Raw genomic sequence first — 24,982 nt, 5'->3', positions numbered from 1 at the left:
AGAGCTGTGTTTCCTTCCATTGTGGGACGCCCTAGACATCAGGTAAATAGAAAAGATTAATTTAACATGACAATTTCCCCCCTATCACTAGATATAAGTTAGATATGAGTCAAGATCTTCAGTTACACTTTTCACTTGCAAGGTTGGAATATTTACTGCACTTTTTATATTGATTAAAACTATGCATATTGATATATGTAATACTTCCAGTGGTAAGAACAAACAAAATTAGGACGTGACAAAATGGATGGTAAAAACCAACTTGAAACAAACAAATATTGAATTGTATGCAATGGAATCAAAACAAGAAGACTTCACAATATTTTTATGTGTATGAATGTATATACGTAAGATTTACCGTCCCTGTAACGTTCTATTTTTGTCACTTTTCGTTGGCTCTCTGTTCGTTTACCATTCGTTCAACGTGGGCTCACCTTTCGCTCACTGTTTTCATTTTTTTCTTTCACCAACCCCTCGCGTTCACTGTTCACAAAGCGTTCAACGTTCGTTCACCATTCAATCACTTTGCATTCATCTTGCGTTCTAAGTGCGTTCAGCGTTCACTCACCGATCAGTTTTTGTTTGCTCATTGGATTAAAACTCCAAAGTGAAAGGATTGATCTTTCTTAAACTAAATACCCTTGTGCGCAAAGGTATTTAGTAATGGACTTATATCGTGATTTGAGGGGGAGGAGGGGGTCGTTATTTTACGAAAAATATAATGTGTCATAATAATAATTAAATTAATTTATGAAATAAATGTTGATAAGTTTATTTTATTAGTACGATGTCGAAAGATTAAATTAAAATCAGTTATGTGCGTATTACATGTAAAAACTAGTTCTGAATTCGACGATGATCTAGTCACTAAACTTTTGCAATATAAATTAATAAACATTAATCAAGAAGTGAGTGAGTTGTATGAAGTGAGTGGTAATAATTTAAGAGTCTTAACATAAACATATCTCTAAAAAATATTATACACTTAGTAATTTGGTAATCATAGTTCAAAATACAGGTACGGTAGTGAAATTGGTAGACGGTCGTAAGTGTTTATCATGCTTTTCACATTCATGCCTCTTGATCATTCCGAGAGTTTGTGACCAACGTATTTTTGAAAAAAAAAAAAGCTGGAATCATAATTGACTAAGAAAATGCATTTAACAACATGGGAAATACTTTGCCGTGACAAGACTTTTACAGCAACATAATTTTAGGAATTATAAACTTCTAAACATGCTTAGAGGACATGCTTTACTTATCGACGAATCACTGCCCTGAATTCACTGACTCTAATTTCCATAGAAATGGTGACCTATTTGGAGAAGAGGCGTGGTTTACCATTTCAATGGAATGTAGAGTCGGTGAATTTAAGGCGATTATTGGTCGAGAGGAAACACTAAAAATAATGATTTTTTTCTGAAATGTACACAAATTTATCTTAAAAAACGAAACAAAACATAAAATTACAGATATGTACAGTTATAAGATTTATTACAATGACAGCTTAATTTCCTTTACCTTTTTTAATAACAAGTGTTTAATTTCATTGGAAACAATCAATGTTAAGACTTTATTGTTTCTTTACTTTTAATTTTCCTTATCATTGTCATCTTTCACAATCGGCGCATATAAGGCGTCAGACACATTTAGTTGGATGTCTTTTAAAGGGCGATGGTACAGTTCAACTTCTGTGACCGCTTCCTGATCGAACAGTTTAGTTATCAAAATCACTATTTGATAGTGATGTTGAGCGCAGCCTACGTTACCCGAATGATTGGTAATTTTTCTTCCGGTTGTATCAATTCCTGCTTCTGAAAAGAAAGATTTTTCATCATTCCACCCATTTTTTTTCTTTTTCATTCATGACTTGTTAACTAAATTTAAGAACATTTCCCCCCATAGATCTTCTGTAGAATGCACCGATATAATGGATCAATCATTTTTATTTTTCATAAATTTTATCACACAACGCTTGTTTTCCATTGTTTTCAGGCTGGTACATCTACACATATGATTGCGCCCATGGGAAAAGGGCCCTTATGGCAATTTTTACACATTTTAAGTTTTTCGTGGATATTAATAGAGCAAGGTAAGAAGTTGCCAAATCTGAATTTTTATGGCCTTACGTCAACTCTAAGTAGGTTTTTTCTTCATTTATATCAATGATACTTTTACAGGTAAACAATGACGTCATGTTACTTTCGCACCAACGTCAAAAGTTTTCAGAGTGAACATGACTTTCACTTTGCATTGTAATGTTATTACGGTAGTAAATGTATGTTATTGAGCATTTCCAGAACCATTTTTGAGTCATTGTCTCTTTTAATAATTGTATAATATGATAATAAATAGTTGTATTAACTATAATGCATCATGCAGTGGTGTATAGAATTATTAGTGTTTTTCGTTTGTTTGTTTTACATTTCACTATGCTGGAATGTCAGGAAAACCCGAGATTGGAGAAGCAAGCGGCTTCTGTTCAATATCAATTTATTCTCTCAAAACCAAAGTATTTATCTCATGTAATAATTTTTTGAGAAACTTGCAGAATTCTTTCGAAAATCATCTCATTTTAAGCATGGCTTTTGATGATAGGACAAGATGTCATTTTGGGGGGGGGGGGGGTTGAATCTAGTATAAACGATATCTCTTTCAAAATGTGAAGTTAAAAAATATTTCAAAAAAATTCTCGGGAACAACAATAAAATAGATGCTGCTGGGTAGTGAAAATTTGTTGGGTTTTTTTTCTGTTTTTTGTTTTCTAAATATAATTAGACAGAAAATTTATGAAATGTAGTGAGTTACCGTATACGCTGTACAACAATTTAAGGACATTAAGTTGATACACTGCATGTTAAGCAATATTCGATAAAAAAAATTTTCAAACAGAAAATCAGAAAGACTTCTGCCCGCATGTGGTAACAAAACTTCTTTTTTTTTAAATTGAAATGATACACATTTTTTCAGTCACAGCAAGGAAAATTTTTGAATAATTAATTTTAAGTAAGCAGGTTGATGAATTATAAACAAATGGATGAATAATAATTCACATGCATAAATGAAAGGAGCAGATCCAGGATGACCAGTAGTTGGATGGGCGTGGGGGGGGGGGGTTAAATGTTAAATGACAGAAACATGCAATACTTGTAGTTAACATGAGTTTAATAGCATACGAGGGTTGCCGTATTTTTAAAATCTTCCTACATTTTAGGTGTGCAGGGGGGATGCCTTCCCACCACCAACCCCATAACCTCCAAATAGGTCATTTGGTTAGGTTTGAAATAATATTGAAATAATTCCTCAATTTATTTTTGCACCTTGAACTCTCTCCTTACGTACATGTATATGAGCAGGGTCATTTTCAAAACAAACAGCGATCATGAGCTCCACATGCCTGGAACTGGAAACTTAACTGCTATCAAATCTAGTTAATCATGAGAAAAATTGTGTCCTAGAATAACGATTTTGTTTGATTTTGTAAAATTAAATGGTTTTAGAAGAACATGTATACACTGGGTATTAATAGATATCGGGTATTTTATTATAATTTCAACAAATTTTATCCAAACTTTGAATGAAATCAATATGTCATTTTTTAAAATTAATATCAAATAGATTTTTCTAAGAAATGTATCATTAATAATTATATATATGTTGTCGTTATGAATCAATGATATGCAGATTAATTAATAGAATTTTTTCGGTTGGGGGGGGGGGGTTCTACAAATTAATTGAAAGTTTTATATATCCAGTCAGTTAAATGCGACTGGTTCATAATATTCCTTGACTGGCTGAGTTTTTAAATGACAATTTTTTACGATGTGGCACACATTTAGGTACATGTAAATATTGTTATGTGATGGTGTGTGTAGACCCTTCCCCCCCCCCCCCCATTTCTCGCGGCTTCTTTATCGTATGAAATTCTAATGTTATTGTATATGAAGTATTCCATTCTGGCCCCATGCCAGAGACTTGTATATGCTTATCCTTGTAAAGCTTTACAGATACACTGTACAGTAGTTAGGTCCCGGTAATATAAAATGACCCTGTCCCTCTTCCCCGGTCTCCTGCACTGCCACAAAAATAAAAACTTGCAAACATATTCTTAGTCTTTTGTGCAGTATATTTTTAGCATTTAATTTGTACAATGCATGTTTAAATACAATTTGATTTGAACAAGATTTATTTCAATAAATCCAAATAGCAAACTCAGTCCGTTTACATAATTCAACGGCAAGTTAAGCAATATCATACTAAACCGATAACTGAGATTATTATTTCAATAAGAAAACGAGTTTTAGATTGATAATAGAACTGTAATGACATACAATGCTGAGATTCTATGAATGACAAGGATTACATATATTTGACTTTTAAGTGACTAAAAACTGCAGATAAAGCTAAAACCTTTGAACTTTTTTATGCACACCAAAATGTTATATTTTCGAGTTACTGAAAATAAATAGACAGCAAAAGAAAAAAAAAAGAGATAGAGATTTCTTTTCATAATACGATATTGTTGTGTTTTTGAAAATTCGCCTTTTCATTAAAGTTTCACATTTCACATTGTATTAATAAACTGGATTTAATGTAACATCTCTCTCTCTCTCTCTTTCTCTCTCCCTCTCTCACACACACATCAGGTATACATACATGTAAACTTTTTTTAAGCTAGAACAATTAGAACAATTTTATTTCCTTCGGTAGTTATGTTTGTTTTCAAGTATTTACATCGGAAGTGGCAACAACAAAAATAAGACGAAACAACTTTTTTTTTAATTTCATTTTATTTTATTTAAATTTATTATCATTATTACCGAAAAAAAAATTAAAATTCAAGTTATTTAGAAAAATAATTTCATGTTAAAATAAATAGATGCACATATAACAGATTTAAAAAATAAATGAAAGTCTGGTTCAATGTAGCTTCTATTTTTTATTCTATTTTTTTTTTCTCTTTCACTTTGACAGCAGCTAGTTCAACGAGCTAGTTCAAAGATACTTTTAAAGAAAATATAAATATAATACTAACATTTAAAACGTTCTTTTTTTTTAACTCATGATAAGTAAGATTTTTAAAAATATTTTTTATACTACGGGAGCAAATTTGTATGAGTATGTTGATTTTGAATGCTGTTTAAAAAAATAAAGAAAGTCCCTCTCTGGTAGCTCTCTAGTATCTCGCTTGTCAGAGTTACCTCTCTTGTTTTTATTTATAGTTCTTAAAAATAATATCACGTCTGTCATTCGTTCGTACTTTTGCTAGGTTTGTGGAAACTTACAAGAATACTTTTCTTTTCTGTTGGAAGAAGTGTGATAAGTTTCAAATTTTTGGCAATTAAAGCATTTTACAACAAAAATTTATGCACGATGTACCAATGCTTCAATGTTTACATGATCGATGTGTTGAGAATGGTGGGGCGGATCTTATACAGGAAAACGATTTTCTCTGCAATATTTTGATAATATACCCGTGTCTAACAAATAACTTCAATTTGTCTATATATCAAAATCGCTTTCGTTCATCCATATTCAATTATCCAGAAAATCACCTTGTCTGAAGCTTCTATACATGTATAGGAAATGCATACTCCAGCATGCTAGAGGTTCACGGCGAGATACTTTTGACTTGTCGCCGAGGTATATAAGGAGCGTAGGGACGTTAACCGAGGCTCTTACTTGTAGGAGTAAGGAAATGCATAGCCCAGATCAGAGACATATAAAGGTACAATAACATGTAGTAAAGAAACGGGTCTCGAATAAAATTATTTTAATTAATATCAGTGGACTAGAAGATCAAGACGTGAATTAAAGATATAAATGAAAATAAATTATATCAATGTTGAGAACAACGACAAAAGTGAGCTAGACGTGTCAAAACGTAAAACACGTGGATAAAAAAATCTGCGTCGACGCTCACCGTCTGCAACGTCATATCTTTATGACGTTATTTCTCTGTTTTAGCAAAATTGCCATAAGGCCCTTTTGTCATGGGCGCAATCATATATCATCTTTCTCACGACATTGCGGGAATCTTTATTTTTTTCACTAGTGTTTACCAAAAAAATAGTCTGGCGATGTCGGCACAACAACATTTATTCATTAATAAAATTAATTTACCTGAAAACAGAATAAGTAAAACACCCAAGACGTTTCGAATAAATTGTTCATCTTGCGTTCTCCGTTCGTTCACCGTTCACTTTAAATTCACCGTTCACTTTAAATTTGCGATCGCTTCTGCCCCACCCCCATCAAATAATGCGTTTATTCGCCGTTCACTGTTCACTTGCCGTTCACCAAATTACATTCAGCATTTACTACACATCGTTTACCCACCGTTCGCTCCGCATTCGTTGAGCGTTTGCTCATTGTTCTAGTAGGAAAGTAGAACGTTTCAGGGACTGTTAGTGTACCAAGTACAACAACTAATAAATGTTATTGTATGAATCAGATGATGTGACGTACTTATATTACAAAGCCATTTGAATAATTCATAAGTTAACAATAAGGTGTAATGCAACTATGGACCTCATATGCTTTTTTGTGAATCATAATTCTTAATTTTTACGATTTGGCCTTTACTTAAAACTATGTGTGTTATGAGAAGTACCTTAGGGTACAAGGTGCACCCTTCAGATGTATTCTGAAAGAATATCCTGAATTCTCTCAGTGTGTAAATTGCAAAAGTTCTTGGTTCGAGTGTTGATATCTTTTAAAAAATGAAGCTTATATCAAAACATGCATTTTTATACCCGGACTTTCTAAAGAAAGTTCGGGTATATTGTTGTTACTCATGTCTGTCCGTCCGTCCGTCTGTCACACTCTTCTTTCTCAAACTCCTCTTACATTTTACACAGTAGCCTAATCATCTTTTGGGAGATGGTTGGTGGTGCCATGTAGATGTGCAGTGAGGTTTCGGAATTTTCATTTTCACCCTGGGGGTCAAATGGGGGTCGAAAAATGATTTTTTTATGCAAAAAGCCCCTGGTTCCCTGAACTCCTCTTACGTTTTATACAGTAGCCTAATCATCTTTTGGAAGATGGTTGGTGGTGTCATGTAGATGTGCAGTAAGGTTTCGGAATTTTATTTTCATCCTGGGGGTCAAATGGGGGTCGAAAAATGATGTTTTTTTTATGTAAAAAGCCTCTGGTTCCCAGAACTCCTCTTACAGTTTACACAGTAGCCTAATCATCTTTTGGGAGATGATTGGTGGTGTCCTGTAGATGTGCAGTAAGGATTCAGAATTCCCCCCCCCCGGGGGGTCAAATGGGGGTCAATTTTTTTTTAAAAAATATTTAACATGTTTAAACACCCTGGTTCCCAGAACTTCCCTTATATTTTATGCACTGGCCTTAAATCATGATCATTTGGAAGATGATTGATTTTGTCCTGTGGATGTGTAAAATGGTTTTAAAATTTGCATTTCCATGTGGATAGCAAATATGGGCAGGAAAAAATGGCCCCTCCCTAGCCCATGGGGTCATGATTTGTACAAACTTGAATCTACACTTCTTGGGAATGTAATGGTTCCATATTAATCATGCTTTTGTTGTTCTTGAAAAGAAAAATCTTGAAGATTTTTTTTTCCTTTTATTCCTATATAAAATTTTGATCCCTTATTGTGGCCTGACCCTATCCTCGGAGGTCATGATTTGAAAACTAGAAATATGTCCATAGGACATAAATGCCCCGCCAAATATATATTACTAATGCAACATGAAAATTTGAATGAGTGTTTGAAGTTTGATGAGAATATCTTGAACAGTTTCTTTAAAATTGAAACTTATAAAAATCTTAAAAAATGGATATAGATGATAAATTCTCACCAAATTATGTATAAGTGCATGCTTACATAAAAATATCTTAGATTGTTTCTTTAAAACTAAGCAAAATACAAAATAAAGAGAAGGGAGGTCAAGGTCGCAGGAAAGTGCAACGTAAAAAGTTTTTGATGCAGTTGAATAGCTCTCACTAATACATATCAGCATATTAGGTTTGATAAAAATAACTTGAATGATTTATTTAAAACTGAGCTTAACACTTATTTGAGAAAAGATGGGTCAAGGTCAAAGGAAAGGTTGAGGTCAAAATGTTGATGCAGTTGAAAAGCTTTCATCAGTATGTATTTACTATTAGCATATGAAGTTTGATAAAAATATCATAAATGGTTTATTTAAAACGTAGATAAACAATAATTTAAAAAAGTGAGGTCAAGGTCAAAGGAAAAGTCAAGGTAAAAAAAGTTGATGCAATTGATAGCTCTCAGCAGTTTATATCAGCATATTAAGTTTGATAAATATATATTGAATTGATTAATCAAAACTGATCTAGACACTAATTTAAGAAAAGTGAGGTCAAGGTCAAAGGAAAGGTCAAGGTCAAAAAGGCTGATGCAGTTGAAAAGCTTATATCAGTATGTATCAGCATATGACGTTTGATTGAAGTCGGACATGACAAACACTATATGCCTCTGTCATATTCAGGCAGGGCATAAAAAACTTGAATCTACACTATATGAGGATGTTTCCATATCAAAATGACTAACAAGCTAATTCAGAGAATTGTGGTCCCCTGCTTTCCATGTCCTAGTGGATGAGATGCCTATATTTATGACATATTGTTTCAAATATGCACGCCCTATCATATGTCATTCAAAAGTAATCACCAAAGTTAAAATTTTTGAAAATTAGGTAAAACATCAAGGTCAAGGGGTAAAAAAATCATAGCATGCTCGGAAACATATTGTTACTTGTAATGTACATGTCAAATATGAAAGTCCTATCTCCTCTCAATCAAAAGTTATAAGGAATATAACATTTTTGAAAAGTAGGTTAAACTTCAAGGTCAATGTCACAGAGTTGAAAGTCATGATATATTTAGAAAGGTCTTGTCCCAGGTAATATACATGTATAATATGAATGCCCTATCTTTTCTCTTTCAAAATGATCAATTTTAGATAATGTTAATTTTTTTGAAAAGTAGGTCAAACTTCAAGGTCAAGGTCATGGGTTCAAAAATCATAGTATGTTTAGAAAGTTCTTGTAGGTAATGTACATGTGAAATATGAAAGCCCTATCTCTTATTGTTCAAAAGTTATGACCAAAGTTAAATTTATTGTGACAGACGGACAGACTGACAAATGGACAGACTGACAGACAAATGAGATTTAATGTCCCAGGTAGGTCCCTTTCGCGAAAACGGATGACAATAATGCCCTTGCTGTTCTTGAGAAAAAGATTTATGATGGAAAAAACCCCCTGCATTTTTCTATGTAAATCATTGGATACCCATATGTGGCCCCACCCTACCCCAGTGGGTCACATTTTGAACAAATTTGAATCTACACTAAGTCTATGTAAAGAAAGTTTCAACTTTTTGGGCCCAGTTAGTGGTTTTTGATAAGACTTTTTTAAATGATACCACCAAATTTTCACTAATTCTTGATTATCCCCCCTTGAAAGAGGATGTGACCCTTCAGTTGAACAAACTTGAATCCCCTTTACCCGAAGATGCTTTGTGGCAGGGTTAGTTGAAACTGGCCCAGCGGTTCTAGTGAAGAAGACAAAAATGTGAAAAGTTTACAGGCGGACAGATGGATGACAGACAAAATGTGATCAGAAAACCAGAAAAACTCAAGTGAGCTAAAAATTTATGATCACAAGTACTTGGAAAGAGTTACAGTTTTGAAAAGCAGTTTTTTTATGCATTGTTTTCAGAAGATGAAAAGGTTTCACTTGTATCCATGTTGAAAAAAAAAATTCACATTTCAGAAAACAGTATGATTAAAAATAGTTAATCAAGGTGCTTTGAGTAGCAAAATAAGCTAAACTGGAATAGCTAAATCAACCACAGAACTTAATCAATTTTAAAATGCTCAACCTTTTCAACTCTTTATCATTCTTAAAATATTTATATCATTCATTTCTGATTCAAGGGAGAACTAGCGATATAACCAGAAGTATACCCGTTGACTAATAAACATGTACATGTATATTGTGTTTTTTAAGTCATTAATGTTTGTTTGTTGTTAAATGTCCCTCTCGGGAATTTTTCACTCATATGGAGACACCACCACTTAAAATTAATGAAGACCTACGAGTCGGATTTGAGGTTAACATTCATTAGGAGTTTTCAACAATTAAGACGTAAAGAGATAACTCCTTCCCCTCGCCCCTTCCCCTGTTTGTTCATGAAACTAATACTTTGTTTTGACATAAAAAAATGTGAATATATACAAATAGTTTAATGGTCCATCTCTTTGAATGATTTTCATTCCTAATTCTACCTGGGTTGACCCAAATTCATGAATGAAATGTCAAGCAATCTTATCATTGATGCACTTTTATTTGATTTGATGTAGTCATATTGTGAACATTTCCAGTTCATTAAGTCTCAGAGTGGGGATGACCTCCAGGGGTTCATAACCTTAAACCATTAGATGTACATAACATAATAACACAAGAAACAAAATTATGTATAGTCAAATCGAAAAGTTTTCTACTATTTTGGAGTCACGTGATCATTTGTCATTTCAGGGACAGGGAGCAGCTAGGGAGATTGGACCCCCCCCCCCTGGAATTTGCAGAGTTATTTAAAATTAGGACTTTATACTGATTTACAGAAGCAAATAAAAAATGACTTTGGATGCCCTCCCCCCTTTAAAAACATGGACCCCACCATCATTGTGTTTATTTTGTTTATTTGTTTGTTTTGTTTTTTTCCCGGAAAAAATTCCTAGATCTGTGCCTGTAACTGAATGTAATGTCGACAACGGGAGATAACTCTTCAGAATGTGAAATTCGTCTATTGTGGCTTCCAATGATCTTTGATTCTTTTTAAACTTTTACCTAACCATTTGCATTTCGGTTATTTTACCCCAATCAATACTTAAACTTGTACTTACCGACTGTCATAGGTCCTGTCAACTTTATGAAATATAATCCAATTAAAACACAAAATGAATTAATTTCTACTGATATACATGTAATGATGTTTACACCACGCTTCACTGTGTGCAATGATAATGGTAAAACTAGTACTAGTAGGGTGACGCAAACCCAATGTGATGAAGAAATTTTCAAAACGGTGTTCTCATACATGGAGAGTACAAGAACAAATTTTAAATTATCATATCAAACGATGTTTAACGTAACTTTGCCATCTAGGCCTATTTCCAAAAACAGGCAATTGTGTGTGTGTGTGTGTTGGGGGGGGGGGGGGGGAGTGACAAAATTGATTGGGTATGGCTTTTCAAGGAGGTTTTTGCCTAATCAAATACTAAATAAAAAGTTTGCAAATTTTGATAAATTCATCAAAAATGCTATTACTAAAATAATATTATTTGTTGTTGAGAAAATAAATTTAAGTTCCAATTATGGGCCAAAAATTTATATCCCCCTTTTATCAAAACCTAATTTACATCATTAATTAAATTCTGTTATTTCAGACTGGTAATGAATTAAGTAAAGGAAATACCAATAAGAGGCTCATAGGTCACATGGTCACCTGAGCATTTTATGCTCGAATTGACGAATACATGTACTGTGTAAATTATAGAATTATTTGACTTTTTCCTTGGTAAGCCCAATATGAAGGAGTGTGCATTAAGAGGCAAACACCTTAGTGCGGGTATTACTGTCTCATGACAGCATCTAGTGATTGATTATTATTGTTTAACGCCGAGTCGGCAATATTTCAGCCATATTTCGGCAATCAAATTAAGTGTATATTCCCATTTATGAACTTGGACACAAATTTAAGAAAAGTGAGGTCAAGGTCAAAGGAAAGGTCTAGTTCAAAAGATGTTGATGCAGTTGAATAGCTTACATCAATATGTGTCAATGTAAGAAGTTTAATTACACTATTTTAAACGGTATCTTTAAAACTGAGCTAAACACTAATTTAAGAAAAGTGAGGTCAAGGTCAAAGGAAAGGTCAAGGTCAAAAAATGTTGATGCAGTTACATAGCTGTCATCAATATCTATCAGCATATGAGGTTTGATGTAAATATCTTCAATAGTTTCTTTGAAACTGAGCTTTGAACAGAGCTAAACGCAAAGCGTGACGGAAATACAGACGGAAGGATGAAAGGATGGAAGATGGACATGACAAACACTATATGCACTGGCCATATTCATGGCTGGGCATAAAAACAAGGTGAAAAATTTTGTTTGCATGCACCCTTTCTCAATACCACCTCTCCTTTTTCCAAGATTGAAATTTTAATGTCAAAAGGTTCTTAAGTTAAGGTTTGGAGGTGTTTTCTCAATCTGACCTTGAATGAAGAAAGGAGTCAAGGTCAAGATTTTTGTGCAGTGCATCTTTTGTAAATGTCTTTTTTCTATGTTACAAATTTGAAATCCTAATGTCAAAGGGTTTTCAGGTTATAGCCTGGACTATATTTTTATGTAAAGATTGACCTTGACCTCATCGAAAGGTCAAGGTAAAAAAAGTTTGGTGGCCTCAACCCCAATTCCATACCACCTCTCCATGTTTCAAGTTTGAAGTCTTAATGTCAAAGGGTTTTCAAGTTAACAGGGATCGACATTAACGGTTGTCCGATTGCCCGGGGACAAGTAAATTCTCAGTTCGAGCAAGTCATATATGGTTAAGGGGAGAATTTTCAACCATTTTCAAGATACAATGTATTATGATCATTTGAAGTTTTAGGGGTTGGGAATGACCTCTGGGGAGTCATGACCCCATACCGGTATATCCTATTTAGAGTGTTATAATACAAAGATGACTTAGGGGCTTTTGCTCTAATGAAAGCTATTTTATTGTTTCCGGTTCCAAAGATCGAGTGGAATGACCCCAGGGACTTGCCTCATTGTATTATTTGTATAATTGTGGCATTCCAATGATCTTCGACACTTTTCCACCTATAGGCCCCTAACCATTTTCATTTTCGATTATTTTCCGCCGTGATCCTTAAGTCGCGGGTTCGAATCCACTGCGGGACGTGGAGACCAGTTCCTCGGATGAGACTGTATAAATTAACCGAGGTCCCTTGTTGTAGTAGTTGTTGGCACAAAAAAAGATCCCTCACTGCTCAATGGCCCTAATTGTCGACCATAGGTTAAAATTTGCAGCCCTCCACCGGCAAGTGGTGGCGTCTACATATGAGTGAAAAATTCTCGAGAAGGATGTTAAACAACAAACAAACCCCGTTCTATACTAAACGTTTAAAATAATATATTCATAATGTACTTACCGCCTGTTATAGGTACTGTTAACTTGATAGAATAATAAATCCATTTAAAACACACACTAAGTATTAATAATCCCAGTGGTAATAATGATGCACATACACCATGTGCAAAACAATAATGATAACGGTAAAAGTTGTGCTCGCAGTGTGACGTAATTCCATGCACGAGTCTAGAAATTTTCCAAAAAGGTGTACATTTGTAAAATTTATATTATAATTACATACAATTTTTTTTTCATAAGTTTGTGTCATCTATTCTAAATATGACAGGAAAACGGGAGACAGGAAAATCGTGGGTGGGGGTTATTTTTGACAAAGTTGATTGGGTCAAGATTTGGAAAGGTGTTCTCCGAGTCCTACCCAAATACTGATAAAAATTTGCACAAATTGTCATTTTGGCATCTATTTTTTTTTTTTTAAGTTCATCAAAAAAGCTATGTACTAATATAATAATATTTGTTGTTTTGACAATAAATTCAAGAAGTTCCAATTATGGGTAGAAAATAAACACACCTTTTTTTAATTACACAAATCTTTCAAACATTTTCCCTTTTTATCGGAATTTACATTATTAGGAAATATCAGACTGGTAATAAAATATTTACATGCGCGGATCTAGAGGGGGGAGGGGGGAGGGGGTTCGAAACCTATATACGACATCTATATACGAAAGCAACTAAAAGTGATCTTGGACCCCCCCCCCCTTAGAAAACACGGACCCCTGTTAAGTTGGTATGATAAGTTACATATGAAGCTTAAAAAGTGAGCAGGCAAACCCCCCTCTTCCCCCCCCCCCCCCCACCACCACCATGAAATAGGTAAAACTTTCATATTTGGGAAATGAGTTTAAGTGGTTTTTTTTTTTTTTTTTTTTTTGTTTTTGTTTTTTTTTTTTTGTTTTTGTTTTTGTTTTTTTTTTTTGGGGGGGGGGGGGTTGTTTTTTGCTTTTCAAGAAATTTCTGGGTTGGATCCCCCTGAAAAAATCCCTGGATCCACACTTGACTTACATAAGAGGCCCATATGGGCTGCATGTTCACCTGAGCATTTTATGCTTGATTTGAATGTGTGCTTCTTCTCTGGTTACCAGAATTTGAAGGAGAGCAGTCAGAGCACATTTCAGGGACGTAGCAACGTTTTTGAAAGTATTTGGGGGGGGGGGGGGGCAGCCAGAGAAAAAAATTTCAACTTACCTGAAAAAACTTGACAAGCCAAAAAAATTTTTTTTTCAAAATTCAAAAATCCTATTTCGTGGGGTGGGTAGGGGGTGGGTTCCAACTTCTTTCAGAACCCCAATTTTATATGTACACTACTACATTACCTTTATTTGACTATAATGCAACAAAAAGTGGGGGGGGGGGGGGGCAACCACCCTTTCATGAACATTTTCAATAGTAAAAAATTATGTTTCGAAAAAAGGGGTGGAGGCCCCCTCTGCCCCCACCCCCTCCCCCACCCCGATGCTACGTGCCTGCGTTTAGAGGCAAACACATAATTGCGGGTATTACTGTCTTATGACAGCATCTAGTTCACAATGGATTTAGCAAATGATATTTTACAAGTTTTATTTTACTCAATAGGGTGTGATGGTTGGCATGGGACAGAAGGACAGCTATGTTGGAGATGAGGCCCAGAGCAAGAGAGGTATTCTCACTCTTAAATACCCCATTGAACATGGCATTGTTACCAACTGGGATGATATGGAGAAGATCTGGCATCATACCTTCTACAATGAACTCCGTGTGGCCCCAGAAGAACATCCTGTCCTCCTAACCGAAGCCCCACTTAATCCAAAGGCAAACAGAGAAAAGATGACACAGATTATGTTTGAGACCTTCAATTCTCCCGCCATGTACGTTGCTATCCAGGCCGTACTCTCCTTGTATGCTTCTGGTCGTACAACTGGAATTGTACTCGACTCTGGAGACGGTGTTACCCACACAGTTCCCATTTATGAGGGTTACGCCCTTCCCCATGCCATTACGAGATTGGATCTTGCTGGACGTGATCTAACCGATTACCTTATGAAAATTCTGACAGAACGTGGCTACTCTTTTACAACCACTGCTGAGAGAGAGATTGTTAGAGACATTAAAGAGAAATTATGCTATGTTGCTCTGGACTTTGAACAGGAAATGCAAACAGCTGCATCGACTTCATCTTTGGAAAAGAGTTACGAACTTCCCGACGGCCAGGTCATCACTATTGGCAACGAGCGATTCCGGTGCCCGGAAGCCATGTTTCAACCCTCTTTCCTTGGAATGGAGTCTGCAGGTATTCATGAAACTACATATAACAGCATCATGAAATGTGATGTTGATATTCGTAAGGACTTGTACGCAAATACGGTATTATCTGGAGGTTCAACTATGTTCCCAGGTATTGCTGACCGTATGCAGAAAGAAATCACAGCTTTAGCTCCCCCATCAATGAAGATTAAGATCATTGCCCCACCTGAAAGGAAATATTCCGTCTGGATCGGAGGTTCTATCCTTGCCTCCCTCTCCACTTTCCAACAAATGTGGATCAGCAAGCAGGAATATGACGAATCCGGACCGTCTATTGTGCATAGAAAGTGTTTTTAAGTAACTGTGAACTTAAAAATAATTCTAGCAGTTTTTTTTTTTCAGAATTGCCTAGAGTATTTTGCAAATAAAGAAAAAATAGTTCTTAAAAAATCAAGAAATATTATGATTGCTTTTGATTCTTTTAATATGTAAGAGATAATTAAATTAAAATAACAGTGTATTTTTTTAATGTTTGTAACGAATAAACACATGATTTAAGAGCACCATGATTATATGTATACACAAGATACATATGCCAATCCAGCACATTTAGCCATGACTTATAAAGCTATTCTAACCTTTTCCTTTGCAAAATAAACAAATTTCAAAACGAATCCCCAACAGCATCCTGAATGGCATCAGCTTAAAAATTATACTTTGAATTGTACTCCTCCCCGTAAAAAACTACATCTACAGATGTTCATTTCTAGAGAAATTGAATCTATTTGCTAGTAATCAGTGCAGAGTTTTATTATCATAACCATTAATTAAACTAGTATCATGAATTAGGAATTATACTTGTGATAACATGTAAGGCGGTACACAGAGCAATGGTAATCGGTTGCCAAATCTGTCATGGATTAGTAAAAAAAAATGTATAAGTATGTTTTAACAAATTTCATCTAAAGATTTTTTTTTTCAGTTTATCTTCAAATATCCAACGAGTTGATAAGTTTGCATTAATCATTATCAATCAATTAAGTAAATTTAGAGATACTGTAGATCACTATATTTTTCGCGACAACTTATTTTCACACAATAGCTTTTTTTTGTATTTATAAGCCAAAAAAAAAAAAAAAATTAGCGAGCTGTAGTTTCTTTTGTATATAATTCTTAACAATACAAATTTATGCGAGGATATTTTTTTTGCGAGCAGACAGACTCGCATAAGAACGCAAAAACAAAGTTCCCGCGAATAAAAATTGATTTACAGTAATTAAGACTGCCGTGGTTGAGCTGTGAGAGACATTGATTTTGCAACTCACTACCGCTACTTTTCTTATCTAAATAAGATCTTCATTACTTCATATTTTTTCCTATTAAAAATGATTATAATATCGGACGATTTGATCTCTTCATTTGAAAAAATAAATTGCGTTAAGGTATACTACATATACATTTTTCTTGAAAGTTGACAACAATGGTAAAAACATGAGTTCTATTCACAGAATAATAGCTCATCCTCTCGACCCTGCACTATTTTCATGTATCAGTTCTTGAAAGAATTCGAAGCTTGTGGCATACACAGGCTGTAGAGGGAATCCTGGGATTGATTATAGATGGCTCTTCATTTCGGAAGGATTAAATTCTCGAACATTCCAAGCTTGGATTTCTTTGAAAATATTTGGTGAAACCGCTTCGAGAATATCTTGATGATTTTATTAGACACCAGACGGGAAACGTTGACATGACCACGCAGGACAAATAACCGATGAACTCTAGAATGGCAGAGAGATTTTATAAGCTAGACATGTAAAACAGAGACAGGCGATGAAATTTCAGATAGACTTTAAAAGCTTAATTAATGAAGTAAATTGGTGTAAATAAATATGTGACACAGGATATTAAATCAATCTTCAAGGTGATGTACAGACAGAAAGAAAAACACAACCCAATTTGCCCACTACAGGAACAAAAACAACAGAGTCCTATTGTCATCTCCTTATTGTGGGCAGGGGACCCAACCTAGCATTTACATGTTATTGTTTATATTGGTAAATGCAGGAAAAAGCATATTAGATTGGTGGCTAGTGGAAGAGGATTGTTAATGTCATGCATACTATATATTTTGTCAAAGTAATCAGTATGTCGCATTGATAATAATTTCGAACATGTCGCGGTATTGCAATGCACCCGTGGAGATCATGACGGGGAGTGGTCAGTTTGTAAAGTACTAATTACTGTTCAAACATTGTGTAACTTCCCAACCTGTCTAGCATTTCCTTAATTATGCATTATTATACGATACAGGACTGACCGATCTTACGTCATTTCTGGATTCTCGTTTTTAGCAGTTTTTTTAAGGTACAGACACGTGAAATTAAGGAAGTTGGCAAGAGGGCTTCATTTTTTTTGAGAATAACGTACCCTTCTATTTACTTTCTTATAATCCCTCCATTTTGAAAAAAAGGAATGAGTACTGCGAGCCTGCCGAAACGGTCTCGCTGTTAAACGGTAGTTAACTAAACCGGGCAGAACAGTCAACTCAACCTTTAGATATATCGACGACGCTTTCTCAATTAAAAATTGTTACTTTCTTATATATGTCGACTCAATATATCCTATTGAATTCGAAATTAAAGACACAATATACCGAGTCTGTCGCATGTATTTCATATATGGGTGCATTAATGACTACAGACTATAAGAGTCTACTAATATCTAAACTGTATGAAAAATGGATAATAATATTAAACGTTTTATCCGAGGCTTTTTTTTTTTAAATCAGTGCTACATTTTACAATAAGTGTGAATTTACCAAATATTTATCTGAGTGCTGTCTTAACATACCTTCGTGGCTTCATTGCATTTTGTATAATTTTGTTAGAAATAAAGAACCAGAGCCGAAGGAAGACGAAATTGGTTGAACGATTTGCAATGATAAAAATGATAAGAAAAAATGATATTGATAAAAAAGGATTTAAAAAAAATGATAAAAAAGGACTATAATTGTTAATCGCCAATATCTGCCCCAAATCAAACTATGGTGGGGAAATCTTTTAAAATTTATAATCTAAGCCAGGAGGATATATACAAATCTAAGCCAAGAGGATATATACAGAATATAAAGCATTAAAAATTTTCTTCCACCTTGATGTCATAAGTTAAATATAACATCCAAAAAAAAAGGAAATAGTTTAATTTACGGCGATAAATTGATGAAAAATGTTGAGCTTAGTTCTGGACACTCCATCTTTTTATATAATATGTAGAATGAAAATATCAATTAAAAATATGTATGTGGATATGGTTCCTGAACAACTTTGAATCTATAAAATGTAAAGTCAAAATTGAACAAAAATGTGTGCATTTTCCCTCTTTAAAAATAATTGGAAATCTCGATCATTTGTACGGCCACAATGACAAAAATGCCAATATTTTTTCCCCTCAAAGGTACATTTTGTTAATTTAAATTTATTCCATACAATATATACAACTGCACTTTTCAAGAGATTTTCAGAGTTATGGGGGTAGGGGTATGTCTCTACCGTGTATAGTTTTTGGATGTCTTCTTATTTCAGCTCAAAAATCAGATGATTTAACCCTTATCACTAGAAGTATAAAAGTGTATTAAAAAACATTGTTTCCCCCAAAACAAGGTTATAATTTTTCAAATTAATGACAACCTCATTGGTAACCTTAAAAAAGATGCTAAACGTTCGTTGAAAAAATATCTCGTTGCACTGACTGCAACTATACTGCATTCTTGAATTTTAAGTCACAGGTTACGTCACTACGTACATATTTCGTAATCACGAAAGAGTCATTGAATTTCTAAGAATATCATAAAATTATCTTCATGTACCATGAATTCCTTAATTTTATAAAAGAAGGAGGGATTGCATCAAACGCTCTAGACAAAAAAAAAAAAAAAAACGAAATATATAAGACATGATAGAATTAGCCTATTCTTTGCGAATACCATACTGCCAGATCTGCACATACTTTGAATATCAACCAAACACAGAGAGTTGGAAACTTAACTCCTTTAATCAGTTTTTATCATAAGTTTTACAGGTGATGCCCAGAAAGGAGGAAAAGTTTCGGAGTATTTATGGCACATATAGTTTCATTTAATCATCTACATTTTAACTTGTACGAATTTATCAAATTGACCCTCTGATAGGAGACTTTCACTGGGATAAGTGACGCTGTTAGATCTTTTAAAAGTGTTTCCAATATAAATGTATACTTTAAAAAAGTCTAACATTTTCTTTGTTTTTCTAAGCTGGCCAAAAAAATCAATATGGACAGCTGAGTGAAATTTGGGAACACTACGATGTTTTTCATACGTTTCTATGTAGGCGGCAGTCGCCCGAGTGGCGCAGTGGTTAGACCGTTTGCTCTAGAGTCGCGGTGTAAGGAGTTGATCCTTACGTTGCTGTTTCAAATCCCACTGCGGGACTTGCAGCCCGGTCCATCGGATGAAACGGTATAAACCGAGATCCCGTGTCGCAGTAGGTGCTGGCACGAAAAAGATTCCTAACTGCTTAATGGCCCTGAGTGCCGAGTATAGTTCAAAATTTGCAGCCCTCCATCGGCAAGAGGTGGCGTATCCATATGAGTGAAAAATTCTCAAGAAAGACGTTAAACAAAAAAAAAAAAAAAAAAAAAAAAAAAAAAAAAAAAAAAAAAAAACAGGAAAAAAAAAACTGAATGCAGGATCAGCTATATATTATCAATTTTCGCAAACACGGAAACCAGAAAAGATCAAGAGCATACTCTGAGTAATTTCAATTTTTAAACCTAGATAGACTACTGACAGATAAGTTGATGTAACAGCATTTAAACAAGCGCGTTTCAAGTCAGCATTTCATAAATTCTATAGTCGTCATAATGTCCTTGTTAGCATATATTTCTACCATTGGGACGTATTTTGGCTGACGTTTTTCATACCAATTGATAAAATTTGTTGTTGTTGTTTTTTTGTACTAAATTTTACAATGGCTTATTCCGTATACCCGATCAGTACATAAGGCTCACGGAGTAAGTGACAGGTCAACATGGAATCCTCACTCCTCCTAAGCACATGATTCCACCTCTGAAATTTCCGGGGGGGGGGGGCGTCTTCTATGTCCTCTTCACACATTTAAGATCGATCACTGTTTGCTATCTTCACCTTTTTCATTTAGTTTAGAAAATCAATAGCGTTTAAGCAAACATTCATAAATTATATGAGTAAACAGGGGAATGATTAATCTTACAAACATTATATCATATTACATCTGTTTGCTTTAATTACAATGAAGCCTAGAAATTATATTTTATTAACATTTCAGTTTTGTTTAGTTTTTAATGAAATTTAAGATTTAATAATAAATGAAATTTAATGAAGATCACAAAAGTGATGGATCTAAAAAAACCCTACAAAAATACTAATCTCTGAACAGGGCCTAAAACACGGATCCCTGAAATTTCCACAGGCGAGATCTTTAAAAGCATTTTAACAAATAATTATAATAATTTAGTTATATGCATATGATAACCATTACAAATTGTTATGCTTGAAGATGCAATTCTGAAATATGTCAAAAGACTCATTTTCGTAATTTATATTTTTTCACAGAAACTTTTACATGTAATTTTAATTCTGTTCCTAATTTCCTCTTATTTACTTCTCTAAGATTTGTTACAAAGATAAAAGGTTATCAGAAGAAATTTTTCGGAGCTCAAAAATGACGTAATTATACATCAATAAAAGTTATCCTTCAATTAAATAATAAAATACATACTTTCAAAATTTAAAACAAGAAAATGTTCGGATTTTTCTTTCTTCAAAAAGTTCATTTCTTATTCAAATGTGCAGCAATATCAAAATTGAATCAGCTTTACCTTTTTTCTTTCAAATGCGATTGCTGACATACATTTCATAACCTCTGCGTTGCATGTTTTCCCCTATATCACGTGATCCCTCAGCCATCAAGTGTTGCCATATAAGGATATTTTTTCTGCTTGACTGTTTCTTTTATGAACTCATACATAACCAATTCACGTCTATTGATTTTATTAAGTTCAAACGATCCTCTCCAACGTTGAGAAAGCACTTTTGAGATTTGAAAAATGGGTGACGAAGATGTTGCAGCTTTGGTTATAGATAATGGATCTGGAATGTGTAAAGCTGGTTTCGCCGGGGACGATGCCCCTAGAGCTGTGTTCCCCTCCATTGTGGGACGCCCTAGACATCAGGTTAGAAAACACAAAAATAAAACATACAGATTGTTACATAAAGTAATCAGTAAAAGATAATAGCTCTGTTCGTCGTGTTCAATTTTTATGCAGCCTAAATCATGGAGATCACCAAAACATGCTAGTTTTTTACTTACTAGTTTAATGCTGTTTAAATGAGAAATTAACGTTTTAAATTAAATTTTGTTTTTTAAAAGTTTGGCATGGTTGATAGCGGAAAAAAGGAAATTCAAGGTAAAATTTGAAGTCCTGAGCAATTTAAATGTAAAGTTATACTGCACGGGATATGTGTAATTAGAAGATCTTTTGAAATGAAGTAAGGTATTTAATGTTATGTTCAATTAAGTGTCAGGGATTTCAATGTTAAAAAAAAAACCTTGTATATGTTGACAAACTAAACTATTGAAATGATTTTAAGGTACGATGTTGTTTTAAAAAAAAAACATAAATGAAACAAAATTTAATTTTGTAAGGTATGGCGCACATCAATTCGTCCTACATTCTTAATTAAAAAAAAGGTCATGTTCTCAAAATCAGAATAAAATTCTATCAGCATTTCTCAATATATTGAAAAGTTATGAAGTGCAAATACGTAAACATTATGTTTATAACACAGTTAGTAGAATTTATACAATAAGTTTCGTCTTTTATTCATTTCAAATAAGAAATAACCCACTATATGTGCAAATAATGTAAACTATATATGGCATTAAGGAATGCTAGATGTTATTTTATAGAACATGCCCCTGCGTATCGAATCAGTCGGGAAACCTCTTTATCTTTCCTATGGGTTGACGACTTGATATGATGTGTTTTCAGAAATAATGTGTAAATTGGTATTTTGGAACTGAAATGAAAAAAAAAATATCAAGCGATAAAGCTGTTTAAAAAGATAGATTAAAAATGGTTTTAGTGCTGCTTAAATATAATGCAAGTGTAGATTGAAGGTGACTTAAAGATGACAAAGAAGTTTTGAAATTACAGAATTCACAAGATGGTATAACTCCCCTTTATTCTGGAGAAATTAAGCTTAATTAATGAAGTAAATTTCTTTTATCTCGTTTGTTACATTTAGATCATTCTCATGACTTGAAGTAATAATTTAAGAAGAGTTCATGTTCATGAGATTAAGGTTGTATGAATATGATATTTTGGTAATGCAAGAAAAATTGACCATCCATGAACGATCGACAAAAAAGCAAAACCTTTTTTCATGGCAACATTTTTTTTTTATCTACCGGTAATCTCAAGACACACATAACCAACTTTTCACCCTACATACTTTTAATTTTTTTTTTTCAGGGTGTGATGGTTGGTATGGGACAGAAGGACAGCTATGTAGGAGACGAAGCTCAAAGCAAAAGAGGTATTCTCACCCTCAAGTATCCCATCGAACACGGCATTGTCACCAACTGGGATGATATGGAGAAGATCTGGCATCATACCTTCTACAATGAACTCCGTGTGGCCCCAGAAGAACATCCTGTCCTCCTAACCGAAGCCCCACTTAATCCAAAGGCAAACAGAGAAAAGATGACACAGATTATGTTTGAGACCTTCAATTCTCCCGCCATGTACGTTGCTATCCAGGCCGTACTCTCCTTGTATGCTTCTGGTCGTACAACTGGAATTGTACTCGACTCTGGAGACGGTGTTACCCACACAGTTCCCATTTATGAGGGTTACGCCCTTCCCCATGCCATTACGAGATTAGATCTTGCTGGACGTGATCTAACCGATTACCTTATGAAAATTCTGACAGAACGTGGCTACTCTTTTACAACCACTGCTGAGAGAGAGATTGTTAGAGACATTAAAGAGAAATTATGTTATGTTGCTCTGGACTTTGAACAGGAAATGCAAACAGCTGCATCGACTTCATCTTTGGAAAAGAGTTACGAACTTCCCGACGGCCAGGTCATCACTATTGGCAACGAGCGATTCCGGTGCCCGGAAGCCATGTTTCAACCCTCTTTCCTTGGAATGGAGTCTGCTGGTATTCATGAAACTACATATAACAGCATCATGAAATGTGATGTTGATATTCGTAAGGACTTGTACGCAAATACGGTATTATCTGGAGGTTCAACTATGTTCCCAGGTATTGCTGACCGTATGCAGAAAGAAATCACAGCTTTAGCTCCCCCATCAATGAAGATTAAGATCATTGCCCCACCTGAAAGGAAATATTCCGTCTGGATCGGAGGTTCTATCCTTGCCTCCCTCTCCACTTTCCAACAAATGTGGATCAGCAAGCAGGAATATGACGAATCCGGACCATCTATTGTGCATAGAAAGTGTTTTTAAGTAACTGTGAGCTTAAAAATAATTCTAGAAGTTTTTTTTCCAGAATTGCCTAGAGTATTTTGCAAATAAAGAAAAAATAGTTCTTAAAAAATCAAGAAATATTATGATTGCTTTTGATTCTTTTAATATGTAAGAGATAATTAAATTAAAATAACAGTGTATTTTTTTAATGTTTGTAACGAATAAACACATGATTTAAGAGCACCATGATTATATGTATACACAAGATGCATATGCCAATCCAGCACATTTAGCCATGACTTATGAAGCTATTCTAACCTTTTCTTTTGCAAAATAAACAAATTTCAAAACGAATCCCCAACAGCATCCTGAATGGCATCAGCTTAAAAATTATACTTTGAATTGTACTCCTCCCCGTAAAAAACTACATCTACAGATGTTCATTTCTAGAGAAATTGAATCTATTTGCTAGTAATCAGTGCAGAGTTTTATTATCATAACCATTAATTAAACTAGTATCATGAATTAGGAATTATACTTGTGATAACATGTAAGGCGGTACACAGAGCAATGGTAATCGGTTGCCAAATCTGTCATGGATTAGTAAAAAAAAATGTATAAGTATGTTTTAATAAATTTCATCTAAAGATTTTTTTTTCAGTTTATCTTCAAATATCCAACGAGTTGATAAGTTTGCATTAATCATTATCAATCAATTAAGTAAATTTAGAGATACTGTAGATCACTATATTTTTCGCGACAACTTATTTTCACACAATAGCTTTTTTTTTGTATTTATAAGCCAAAAAAAATTTAGCGAGCTGTAGTTTCTTTTGTATATAATTCTTAACAATACAAATTTATGCGAGGATATTTTTTTTTGCAAGCAGACAGACTCGCATAAGAACGCAAAAACAAAGTTCCCGCGAATAAAAATTGATTTACAGTAATTAAGACTGCCGTGGTTGAGCTGTGAGAGACATTGATTTTGCAACACACTACCGCTACTTTTCTTATCTATATAAGATC

The 24,982-nt window shown here is 34.1% G+C and overlaps 1 protein-coding gene across 1 annotated transcript in view; it reads left to right on the top strand.

Annotated features, from left to right (window-relative positions):
• Positions 1-24,009, top strand: part of LOC133178560 (actin-like) — a 50,020-nt gene extending 26,011 nt beyond the window's left edge. The window contains exons 2-3 of the mRNA XM_061313267.1: positions 14,792-15,533; positions 23,253-24,009. Of these exons, the coding sequence (XP_061169251.1) occupies positions 14,792-15,533; positions 23,253-23,992 (1,482 nt within the window). The 3' untranslated portion in view covers positions 23,993-24,009. The remainder of the gene's footprint in view (positions 1-14,791; positions 15,534-23,252) is intronic.
• The last annotated feature ends 973 nt before the right edge of the window (positions 24,010-24,982 follow it).

This window comes from Saccostrea echinata, unplaced genomic scaffold (genome assembly GCF_033153115.1).
Source record: "Saccostrea echinata isolate AGI-Se365-2 ecotype Australia unplaced genomic scaffold, CSIRO_AGI_Sech_v1 ptg000003l, whole genome shotgun sequence".
NCBI classification, from domain to species: Eukaryota; Metazoa; Mollusca; class Bivalvia; order Ostreida; family Ostreidae; genus Saccostrea; species Saccostrea echinata.
This window is presented reverse-complemented; position numbering and strand designations above follow the sequence as displayed.